Source organism: Labrus mixtus, chromosome 22 (genome assembly GCF_963584025.1).
Source record: "Labrus mixtus chromosome 22, fLabMix1.1, whole genome shotgun sequence".
Taxonomy (NCBI): Eukaryota; Metazoa; Chordata; class Actinopteri; order Labriformes; family Labridae; genus Labrus; species Labrus mixtus.
Genome location: NC_083633.1, coordinates 9122988 through 9135676, shown reverse-complemented (window position 1 = coordinate 9135676; position 12689 = coordinate 9122988). Strand labels below are relative to the sequence as shown.

General features: G+C 43.4%; 1 protein-coding gene across 1 annotated transcript; it reads left to right on the top strand.

Annotated features, from left to right (window-relative positions):
* The first annotated feature begins 1793 nt into the window (after positions 1–1793).
* il17ra1a (interleukin 17 receptor A1a) lies at positions 1794–12249 on the top strand. The gene is made up of 11 exons (XM_061029962.1): positions 1794–1960; positions 2295–2319; positions 3026–3172; positions 3257–3378; positions 3981–4107; positions 5024–5071; positions 5160–5296; positions 6726–6800; positions 6891–6972; positions 7497–7607; positions 8064–12249. Exons 1-11 carry the CDS (start codon positions 1862–1864, stop codon positions 9503–9505), a joined length of 2415 nt encoding a protein of 804 aa, XP_060885945.1. The 5' UTR covers positions 1794–1861; the 3' UTR covers positions 9506–12249.
* The last annotated feature ends 440 nt before the right edge of the window (positions 12250–12689 follow it).

Below are 12689 nucleotides of genomic sequence, written 5' to 3'. Positions count from 1 at the left end.
TGGGAGAGGTTCCTGTGTCTGCAGGATCACGTTCCTCCATTCCTCTCTCCTTCTTTATATCTTATTCTGGCCCGGCATGGTCCGGCCTGGAACCTCTCAGCTCACCTTGTTGACGACAGATGCAGACCAGAGAGAGCTGCTGGACAGTTTATGTGACTTCTTTAGAACCATACCTCAGAGACATGTGTCATGGCATGGTTCAGTTACCAACAGTGACATAACAGCAGATTCAGAACGTTTCAGTGGCAGCCATCTTGCTTTTTAAAGCAGCACTGAAACCTGCACTGACACACCTGTGTCTCCTTAATGCTTTTGTTCAGATCTGATGTTTTTGATTGGCTGTTCATGTTGTTTTTTAGACTGTGGCCTATATCAGACTCCTGTGGGAACTGGTCTTGGTCCTAAACTGACCCACATGTGCAAAAGAACAACCACGAGAATCAGAGTCATGTCACTTAACGCTGCGAGTGAACGCAGTCTGATAGCTGAGAGAGGACGCAAGGGCGCTGATGGCCACACACACACACACACACACACACACACACACACACACACACACACACACACACACACGCACACACGTGTGGACGTTAGTTAATCAGTCGTGATGCATGAGAGAAGGAGTGATGAGTGACGTGTCTGTGTCTGTGTCTCTCTTTCCCCTCGTCTCCCCCCCCCCCCCCCATGAGGAAATACGGTCTGCTCTTATGGATTGGGAACATAGGGTTCAGGTCTTCTTAATCCACGTCGACCCAGCCACACCTACTGGAACCTGGATCACACACAGCAACCAGCAGGCTACACACATTCTTAGGTAGGTATGACTTTAAATACATGCAGACTGTAAGAACACACAGAGGCTCTTTCTGCTGCAGTGAGGTGTTCTTATGCCCCCCGGTGGTGAATAAGGGGAAATGCAGCTGTGTAGACGAGAAAGTGACTAAGTCCTCCTCCCGCTCTACTTCCTGTTGTGTTCAAGTGAAATATTAACGTTTCCTTTAGATCAGAGTGGGCAGAGGAGTTTAATAAAAAAAAACTCTGACTCAGTTTGAAGATGACACACACACACACACACACACACACACACACACACACACACACACACACACACACACACACACACACACATTCTGATCATTTCATGATGCACACTTTCAACTCAGCCCACATATCTTCTCTTCTTGTCTGTAATCAGGATGGAGATCTGAAATGTGTCTGCAGGTCACTGAGACTCTCCCCAACGTGTTCCTGTGAGATCTGAAGATAAGGTTGTGATGCATTCAAGGTCTGTGGGGATAAAAACATTCTGGTAGAAATTAGCATGCACACAAAGTCTACAACCCTGGAGTGTCTATTAGACTGCAGAAATACAGTCAACCTGGTTCAACAATTCACAACAAGTCATTACAAAGGAAGAGTCAGGCTCCTTTAAAGCTCAGTCTGGAATATATAAATATATATTCTACCTTCTCTCTCAGGCTTTACAGATACAATCTGCTTTAAAAAAATAAACAATCATCCAGGCAGAAAAAAATCCACATGAATGGAAGACATTTGTACATCCCATATGTCATCATAGAAGACTGGTGGGACTCCTAACTCTGTGAACAAACACACACTGTCCTCCTGTGGACAGGTTTGAAACCTGCCGCCCTCTAAAGCTAAAGGTGATGTTCCTGAACTTACCTGAGCACAGAGGGGTCTTCGTCTTTTGGGTTAGCACAGTGTGCCTCTGTATTCCGAGGCACAGTGAACGCATCATGATGTCAGTTACGGTAAACAGGACAGTTGATTTACATATGAAGCAGGAAGTGTGAAGTTTTACTCTGATGGAGTCTGAACCCATGAAACTTTGTCGACAATGATTCTTCTTCTACGGACGCTTTTTGTGTGTCTGTGTGTGTCTGTGTCCGTCACTCTCAGGGTCTCATCACGGGCCCCCCTCACCTGCTCACAACAGGTAAGCTCTGTGAAGTGTCACCTGGGTTCAGGACCGACAGGTGATTCTGCTTTTGTCGGAAAACTAAACAAAGAATCTGAAAGAATGTTCAATCTGAAGCCGTTTGAGGAGCTCACCTGAATGTTTATAATGTTTACTTTAGTTATTATATCATATAGCCTATTCTGCTTCAACTGTTCATGTGTTGTAATCTACCTGAGTAACAGGTAAACATGTATAATCTATCTGAGTAACAGGTAAACAGGTAAACATGTATAATCTATCTGAGTAAACAGGTAAACATGTAAACATGTATAATCTACCTGTTTTTTTATTTCTTTCTTTTCTGTTTCAGGGTTTGAAGTGTGACATCATGGAGAGTGAGTAACCTTTGATCCAGATGTTTTCAGTTTGTTTTGTGATTGATGACAAAGATTCTCTGACCTCACTGAAACTTCAGTGTTTATCCAGCTCTGCATCGGTCTGTAAACCTTTCTGTGTTCTAACCTCTCTCCATTTTTCAAAAGCATCTCCAACATTGATCCTAGTTTGAGCACGTTTCTGCTCGTGGAGCTTATTAGAAACATGCAGAGGCTTTTTAGGTCGAGTACAATCACTTCTATCTGAACCACTTCTCTTGCCCGCTTCCATCGCTGCAACACCTGTTGGTTTGACCTGATAACTGCTCTCATATCTGGCAAACCGAGGGGCGTCCAAAACGGCCGTGTGGGGGTGCCTTAAAACCGCCTACCTTCTCTGGTCCAAATATTAGTCATTAATATATTGTGATATTTAGAAAGCTGGCCCGAGAGCTATCTCCCCATCACATAAATGATCAAAAGAAACAGAAATATTTAGTCCTCTTTATGACCTAAAGGAAGTGAGACCATCAGAGAGAAGACTGATAGCTTCTTTAGAGGTATTTACACGCCTGCCACCTCTGCCGCCGCCGCATGGTCAGTGTCAGATGAGGAGATGACGGCATGCCCCAGTTTTCATCTCGATGATAGTAGTGAGCTGCGCAGTTAACATAGAGAAGGATGAACATTGTGTGTGTGTGTGTGTGTGTGTGTGTGTGTGTTATAGCTAACTGTATGGACAGGAGCTGGCTGGTTGTGAATGAATACACCCCGAGCGGGCCTGAGGAGCTGCAGGTTTCCGTGGAGACGAGGCGGGACGAGGCGGGTCAGCTGCAGCCGTTCCTGCTCTCTAAGTGGAAGATAAAGGATGACGGTGAGCATGTGTGCTGTCAGTAAGTCATCTCTATGTGATAGAATAATGATGACAGGGTGACCTGAGCTGTGTGCACCTGTGCAGGTAGCATTCGGTACCTGAACGCCACAGAGTTACACGTCCTGGTGCCGACGACCAACGAGAACCGCTGTCTTCGGTTCTCTCTGACAGAAACTCTGCCCATGAGGAGTCCGTCGGGGGAGAAGGTGAGACCATCACCTCCTCAAACACTATACCTGTGTTTCATATTGACACCAATATCAGGGCGATATCCAGAACAACATCTCTCTACAGTGAGATGTTACTTTAATACAACAGTTAAACAAGCAGAAAACAATGAAAACAAAAACAAACTAACAAGAGATACGTTTCTAACTCCACCAACTCAACTAGTTCCAGAGTTAAAGTGAAACTAGACTGTTGCTAAGCAACCCGAACATCCTGTTCTCTCCTGGTGGTTACCACAGAGCAACTCCATGGTGTCTCTCTGACAGATGTGTCATGTTGTGTCTCAGGTGTGTCCCTCTGACAGATGTGTCATGTTGTGTCTCAGGTGTGTCCCTCTGACAGATGTGTCATGTTGTGTCTCAGGTGTGTCCCTCTGACAGATGTGTCATGTTGTGTCTCAGGTGTGTCCCTCTGACAGATGTGTCATGTTGTGTCTCTCTGACAGATGTGTCATGTTGTGTCTCAGGTGTGTCCCTCTGACAGATGTGTCATGTTGTGTCTCAGGTGTGTCCCTCTGACAGATGTGTCATGTTGTGTCTCAGGTGTGTCTCTCTGACAGATGTGTTATGTTGTGTCTCAGTGGGCGTTCTCTGCAGACATGTTGGTGGTGGAGCCCGGTCAGAGGTACAAAGTCTCCGTCTTTAACATCCCTAAACCAGAGTTAGGACACAGTAACTACGACGTCAGCGCCGACATCTCCGTTCCCGGTGAGTTTAATAACAAACAACATTTTTGGATTATTTACACCTGAAAGGTCGGTTTGTATTTGTTCCACGGCTGAAGCGAAGAGCGGGTTTGGGGAGACCTGATCTTCTTCACGTCGTCCAACAAAATGATTCTCTGTGGGATGAGGTCAGGATGAGTGGACGGCTCAAACACAGAACATCTGGGAGTCCTAAAGTCTAAGAGCGAGATATTACTTTAAATTGGAAATATCAACTTTACACATCTGTTTCATAAAACAGGTGCATCATGGGAAAATAATGCACTATGACTTGCAATGAACTAACTGGCCATGTGTCGGTACCCAAACTCTGAAGCAGGAGCACATTAGGTTCCTCTAAACGGGGTTCTAGGAAGTAAAAGGTTTCAGACCGCAGGAACCTTTGCCTAGTTTCTGAGAACCGTTGGAACACTCAAAGCACAGCACAGCACCGAACTATGAACTTCTTTAGTTCCCAGAACTCCCTTAAGAGGATCCTTTTTAGCGCCTGCTTCAGAGTTGGTACCGTGGCGGTGCAAATGCAGACACCTAATAAAGAAGGGGGTTTTGGAGCCATGAAAAAGTTCCTGCGGTCTGAAAATGTTTGTGCTAACTTGTCCACTTCATTGTGAACAAAAACCAGATGATGAATCTTTATTTTATTTCCAACTCGGCTGATTTATCTTTGGGCTGGTTGGATCTCCCGTAGATCATCATGTTTAGAATCATAGAGCCAAAGATGAAACTGTTAATCGGAGTTATTTGTTAAATAAATAAATAAGATGGTTTAGTGCTGGATCAATGACAGAAAATGAACCCAAACAGGTTTTGAGGTTTCTGAGACGCTCACCACAGCAGCTGTTAAACACAGACTGTTAAAGTCCTCTGTTCGTTACATTCTTTAAATCTGTTTTCACCAGGTTGTGAAGATCCCAGGATGAAGATGACCCAGTTCTGTGCAGAGCGAGGTGAGTGAGTCATCCTCTATCAGACTGACTGGGTGTTATAAACGGTGTGTAACGTGTGTGTGTGTGTGTGTGTGTGTGTGTGCTGCAGGGAGTATGTGGGAGGCAAACTTCAGTGTGTCTGCACGAGGATCAACTCTGACCGTCAGCTTCAGTCCCGACTCGCTCTGTGACGAGTACATCATGATCGTCCGCTGCTCCACTACCAGCGAGCGAGCGCAGATAAGGGTAAGAACTGGTTTTACATCCCAGCGATCTGACCCAGAACATAACAGTGGCTGATCATTAAAAGTTCCTCTGTGAGTTGTACCTTAGCCTACTTTTTAGCCCACTTTGGTGCTTTAGTTGAGCTCAGGAGAGTCTGTGCTGCCTCCATGTGCAGTTTGTTTAAATGTTGCATCATTATATTTACAACATCGGCACATTTAAGGGCCGACATGTCACATCCTCTTGTACACGTTTCAAGAAGCAACCCTGCAGAGTTTTTTTAGGAGATTATTTACATTTATTTGGACAGTTTCCCTGAAAGGTGTATCTTTTTCTCGTTATATATCACATATTGTCAGTGTTACCTGAAATAACAGCTCCAATTTTCTCACAAAAAGCAGAAATATTCTTTTAAGGTAAAATGATCCGATCAGGAAAAATGATTCTGACTAAGAAGAGGGTGAATAGTCTTTAAACCACCTGGTTATTCGTGGAGCTTTTCAATCTGAAGTTCTGCATTGCTGCTGCTGCAATCTTTTTGTTATTTAGCCTCCAGTGGACACTGGAGGAACTGCAGCTGTAAAGATGGACATTTTAACATGGGGCTCTATGGGGACTGACTCACTGCAGGAGACAGACTCTAGTGGACACTGGAGGAACTGCAGCTGTAAAGTTGGACATTTTAACATGGGGCTGTATGGGGACTGATCACAAGCTGTATGTTAGAAGGGAATGTTTCCTCCAGGTTTATAATAAACATTTTCTTAATGAGTTTGTGGTCTCAGTCTCTAGTTTCACGTCTTCTTCAACACAGCATAATGTTCATTTAGTAAATCATGAATCATTAAGAGTCAAAGAGACCAGGGAGAGGGGAGGAGTTAGGGCGGGTCTAACTGTGATTGACAAGTCTACAACACTGAATAACGTCTTCTTTAGAGTTTGGTTTTACTGAAAGAAGGTCTGAGGAGACGCTTGTTCATGTTTTCAGTAAGAACATTTTGTCTTAGGAAGTGAACATATTTGGATAAGAGGGAGAAGCTGAGCTGCTCATTTAGTAAATAGTGGTCCCATTTAGAATCAAAGAGACCAGAAAGAGGGGGAGGAGTTTGGGCCAGAGGCTTTACAATGTCTAGTCACCTTTTTGTCAAAATTTCGGTCACCTCTGGCTAAAAAAAAAAAAAAAGATGTCAACATCAAAATGCCAAACTCAAGGTTTCAAAATAGTATTCCACAAACCTTGATTTGACTTCATGTCCACTTTTTCTATGATGACCTGTGCTGGTCTGAATCCTGAAACCTGTATGTAAACATTGATGACACTCACTAGTAGCATCATATCAAACATGAAGGTGCTCAGATGTACCAGGTTTAAAGTCAAACACATAAACATTTGGACTGACAATCTTTGTGCTTAAATGTTCAGACTAAAGTCAATATTTCTGTTCTCCAGACCAACCAGACCTCCCTGAATGTGACATTCAGCCTTGATAAGTGGCCGGGCTCCTGCTGCCAATTTGATGCAGAGGTAAATCTAACACTGCCTTAGTTTAAACTCTCTGTGATATCAATGATCTCATTAAACCTGAGAGCTAACAGGATTATGTCTTCACTGCAGATCAAACCTCTGTTCCCATCCTGTGGTCAGGACTGTACTCGTCTACAGCGGACGTTTAATATTTGTACTGAAAGGAAAAAAGGTATGAAGCATCACTGTTACTTTAATTATCACTCTCCGATTCTCCGGGCTGAGGAGGAGAGGGACTGAATGCTGCAGATACAAGACGTTTACCTTAAATGTGAACAACACAAGTGAGAGAGAAATGAGGACCAACATGGACTAATTGGTTTTATTCTCACCAACTGTGCAGTAAAAAAAATGTTATAAGAGTAAAAGTCCACCTTTAAACCAACATGAAGGAAACCTGGTTTTTATTACGAGATAAATCAGAATATTATGTCCCTCTAAAACTCACATGTGGGCTACATTTCTGCAGAAAAAGAAGTCGAATGTGGGATACACTAAACCTGCTAATGTAGTGTCATGTCATGAATTAAAGCAAAGGGGAAATAGTTCCTAAGTCAGGTTGCTGTAGTCCGCTCTGTTAGGTTTAAAAACTACACCAAGTAGTCACTCAGAATCCACCACTGGATCTATGGCGGTCATAGTTTACTCTGTAAAAACAGAAGAACTCATCCAAAATCTGTTTTCTGATGTCCACAGTGAACCCAACAAACGTCCCCGCTGTCCCCCCGTACACATTCGTCACATTGGGAATGGTGTTTATGTGTTTGGTGACCATCGCTGTGGTGTTTGTGCTCTGCAGGAAACCAGGTTAGTCACAGATACATCGCACTCCATCAGCTTTATTGAACCGGGCTGTGATTGGCCAGGAACACCAAAAGGTCTACCAAAGAACATTCGACCCGGAGAGCGCTGTGATTCAAGAAAGATTCTGTATTTCTTCCCCAAAGCTCGATCTGTTTGTTAACCGAACCAAGTCATTGGAGAAGTTTCAGTTTGAAAGCATCAAGAGAATAGTAAGATGACCTTAAACAAAAAGTCAACATGGAGTTGTTCAAAGGGCATCACTGCTGCTTTCTATACAGCCGTGTCAAACAAGTATACAGAGCTAAAAAGCTCCTCTCAGAAAGTCCAGAAGGCAGACTTTGTCGGTAAAGAGTTTAAGCCAATCACAGCAATAGATGGCCGAGCCAGGTGGCGCTCCATTGGGGAGAATGCATCAAGTTCTTCAATTAAATAACTATGAATCATCTTGTGCACTTTCAGGAAAAACTGCTGCCGCTCCAGCCCACGTGAGAGGAAAGAACCTACAGCTGCCTAAACAGCCTCCCAAAGTGCTGGTCATCTACTCCCAGGATCACAGCCTCTACAGGGACATCGTGCTGAAGCTCTGCGCCTTCCTCCAGGCTAAGTGCGGCACCAAGGTACTCGTGGATCTGTTGGATACCACCTCAGTCGGCATGGTGGGTCGTCTCCGCTGGCTCGAGTGGCAACGGCAGCAGCTCAAAAATCCCTCTGACAAAATCTTGGTGCTGTGCTCGCGGGGCGTCCAGGCAAAGTGGAGAGCCATGTGCGGTCAGGGTCGGGTGGTACTGAGGGAAGATTATCTGTCCCCTACAGATGACATGCTCACTCCTTTCCTGAACCTCTTCCTACCTGAAATGCACCAGGCAGGAATGCTGGGAAAGTACATGGTGGCTTACTTTGATGACATCAGCAGCCAACACGATGTGCCGTCAGTGTTTGACATCGCAGTCAAATACAAGCTGATGAAGCACTTTGAAGAGCTGTACTTCCGCATCCTGGATGAAGAGAAGTATCAGTCTGGTCTTGTCAAACACATCGAGGGCATCGGAGGAGACGAATACTTCAACTGTCCCTCAGGTAGTGCTCTAAAGAACGCCATTGAAACCTTCCAGGCCTTCCAGCTGGGAAACCCGGATTGGTTTGAGAAGGAGTGCATGGACGTTGAAGAGGAGGTCATGACTGAGTCCAAGCAGCTCATTGACCAGCTGCAGATTCCTCCAGTCCTAGAGTGTGTTCCACTGATTCGAGACGGACCTCCTGCCTGCATCTGTGACGTAGAAATCAATGAAAGTGGTCCCAGTGTCCACGTCCTCACACCTGAACTGAACGCAGAGTGCCAGCTGTCGTCAGTGATCGAACTTACTCCTCTTGTGAACCCTGAAGCCAACCAGTATCCTTCAAACCTGGTCCAAGTGTTGACAGATCACCAAAGCCCCTCTCCAGTTTCTGTCTACTTGGCTGAGCCTGTTGTCAACATGCCACCACCACCAAGGGAGAACTGGCCCTTGCTTCAGGTCGAACCCTCGGGTCAGACTCCCACCGAGGACGATGAAGGGGATTCCCTTGAACCTGTGAGCCAAATCTCTTCCCAACCAGGCCAGAGAAGCTCTGTCCTTCAGAACTCCTCAGACTCAAACCCTCATGAATCCTCTCACGCCAGCATCCAGAGTGAATATTTGCCACAAGTGGAGAACAGTCCCTCTCAGCCCGTGGAGGTCGAGGAGATTCTAGAGTCTGCTGGAAAGGGTCAGATCAGTGGATCAGATCAAGGCTACATCTCCAAAATGTCCTCTCAACAAGAACCCCCTTTTAAAGATCCACTGGCAGCTCTGAGGAGGCTGCAGGAAGAGCTGTTGCAGGACAGTATCACATACTCTGATGAACAACCTGAAGGAAACTGATCTGTCTAAAGGCCGCCAGTAAAATAAGAGTTAAACTTTGACCAACTTTAACAGCCGTAGAACTTACCCCATTTGGATCCCTGAGTACCCTTTAAACCATGTTTAAGTGTTGGCAGATCCCCTCTACCCACACAGCACCAATCCAATCCCCCAACTAGTCTAGATAAAGTTGAGCCTGAAGGACTCCCAGGACTTAAACCTCCCACAGACCTTTCATTTCAGTTTGCAAAGTGGATATTTCTCTCCAGCTGAAGTCATCCTCTCATAAATTGTGGAGTTTGAGGTGTACAAGGTTCTGGAGTCGAGTGGAAAGGGATCAGATCAAAGCTTTATCTCATTCAATCAAAGACCCCCTTTCAAAGATCCACATGAGGCTCTTAGAGTCCTGCAGGAGGATCTGTTTCAGGACAATCTCAGGTATTTGACGAACAACGTGAAGGATGGGAGGCCATCCCAGCAAAAAGTCCTGACTGAGTCTCACAGATTTTTATCAACCACTTATCACCTGCAAGGTCACAAAGATCACCTGGAGGTCCAAACCCTGTGGAACTGGACAGCAGAACTCTGTCTTTATTGTCTTTTCATACATGTTATTTATACCCAGAAACCTACAAACCAAATGTCCTTTTCCCAATGTATATATTGCCAATAATATCGTAGAAAGGGTAACTGTTACTACATTTCTTGGAATTATCATAGATGAAAATCTCACCTGGAAAAATATATAACACTTATTTCAGGCAAAATAGCAAAAAAAATAGCAAAAAATATTGGAGTCATCAGAAGAATAATGCATCTGCTATGAAGAAAAATCCATCTTAATTTATATTACACTATGATCTATCCATACATCTCAGACTGTAACATTGTTTGGGCTAGCACCTTTAAAAGCAACCTCAACTGCATTTCTTCTCTGCAAAAACGGTTCATCAAAATGATCACTTTCTCCAACAGATTTAGCAGCTCTACCCCTTTGTTCCAGTCCCTAAGAATTCTCCCGATCTTCCACCTAAACCAGTTTCAGATATGTAGTTTTGTTTTCCAATCAGTCAACAACTTACTCCCCGTCTGTTTTCAAGGTATATTTCAACTCAATTCTCAAATCCATCATTGCAACACAAGGTCAGCCAGCTTACTTCATTCTGCATTTTTCAGGACATCGTTTTCTCAATTCTCTATCAGATTCAGAGGACCTCATTGTTGGAACAATTTACCCAATCATATTAGAAACAGCACCAGCCTCAACTTATTTAAAAAACAAACCATTTATTTCCTGCTTGGCCAATTAACCAATGTGCCATCACAATCTTTCTCTGCAATAAGAGCTTATTTTCCCTTTTCCCCTCTTCTTTCATTTGTCTCTTTCTTGTTTTGCTTTCTTTTACACCTTATTGAGTATGTGTTCTTGTTAGCTTTATTGTTTTTGCTTGGACTACATTAATAGTATGTCTCTGTGTTACATGTTTCTCTTTAGGAGGGCCACTCGACAAGCCCTTCTGGGTTTATTTGGCTCCTCCAGCACATTTCTTTCAAAATGTAAATTTAGTTTATTAACTAATCATTATGTACTGTCTGTTTTTCCATTGATCTATTATGTTTTTTGGTTTTTTTTTTTTGCTTTTTAAGTGCAATAAAAATAAATAAATGACAAACGATCAAGCTTTCAAAACAAAGAAAACAAGTAATGTAGATCTTTAATGGTTTGTGTGTTTTTGTCTGATTGGACGATGTGATTAGATTTGCAAAGATCTGGACATTTTGAGCAGAAGAAGAAATGATGGAATCATTTGCACAGTTTTCTTTGGATGCTGCATAGTGGTCATTGGAGGAAGTGCAGGCTTCATGTTTTTTTTTTTATAACTCTGATTGGAATTCGTAAAATCCGAAATATCAACAAGTCAAAGCAGCAACTTCCTGTGGGTTGAAGATTTGTATAACTCTCATGATATCTTTAACCCTTTATTTTGAAGTTTGGTTGTTGACTCAGTTCCTAAACCTAAAGATCGTTTTCATCATCGACCCAAAGGCTCGACCTTCTAGATCAGGGATGGGCAACTTTGGTCACAGCAAGGGCCAAGTTCATTTAGTTCTAACTGCCAGAGGGCCAAATTGTAGGATACAAAAACAATTACAGTCAATTATGTCTCAAATTTAACTCAACATATACCAGTGATCAAATATTATTATGGACATATTTCTGGTTTTCATGATTTCATGGCAGATTTTGTCATCTTTTCTTAATGTTTCCAATTCATTGATGTGTAAAAATTGACCTGAGGACCAAGTTGAGGGTTGATGGGGGCCGCCAGTTGCCCACCCCTGATGGATCTTCTCCCTGGTCGATGGATCCAGTTTTGAATACTTCTCTTACACATTTATCCACACAAGTCTGAGCCCGGAAGGCTGGTACAGTGAAACTTAACGACTCATTAAATCAGTTATTGGTTGTTTTTCATTGTTTTGTGATTTTTGTACTTTTTGCACTTGGATTTTTGCAAATTGAAACATTAAATTTAACTCAATGCAAAGAAGGTGTTATGTAACGTTGAACCTGAAAAGTTTCATGTTGAGTCTTCAGTTGTGACTCCAAAGAGTCTGGAGCATCTGTTTCTCTGATGTTCAGCGATGGTAAAAATGGAGTTAAAGTATTTATGCGATTGTGATCAAGAAGTTTGTGTAAAAATGAAATGTCCTATCACAATAAAAGCTTTGAATAAAGGCCTGTGCACATATTCTGAGCTAAATAAGCATCTCGTTTCAGTTTGATTTGTTCAGATTTATTTGAGTTAAAGCACAGAATGCTCCGTGTTACATCTACAGCACATCTATCATGATTATATCAGCACAGATTCAACAGCACAGTAACAGCACATCCTGTCTGAACACAACAGATCATCGTTGCCATGGAGACGAGGAGAGTCCAACAGAAGAGTGTTCACGTTGTGAAAGGAGGAGGAACATCCTGGTGACACCATGGGCTCCTTTAATGTCCTTTGGTACTCTCCCCGTGTTCATGTTCTGTGCTCGTTCATGCAGGTTAAAGGCCAAACATCTTTGATTGAGGAGGAAACAAAGGGTTAAGTTGTGCGCCAAGCTTCATGTGCAAATACAAACTAAGATTGTTAGAAAGCCTTTGAACAGCGCTCGATACAGACGCAGCGTCTAGCAGATTACTGGCACGAGG

Excerpts from the sequence above, each read along its gene's own strand:
- il17ra1a (XM_061029962.1), top strand. The coding sequence starts at position 1,862 with ATGATTCTTCTTCTACGGACGCTTTTTGTGTGTCTGTGTGTGTCTGTG. Across the intron at positions 1,961-2,294 it reads CCCTCACCTGCTCACAACAG|GGTTTGAAGTGTGACATCAT; the intron begins GTAAGCTCTGTG and ends TTTCTGTTTCAG. Across the intron at positions 6,973-7,496 it reads TTGTACTGAAAGGAAAAAAG|TGAACCCAACAAACGTCCCC; the intron begins GTATGAAGCATC and ends TGATGTCCACAG.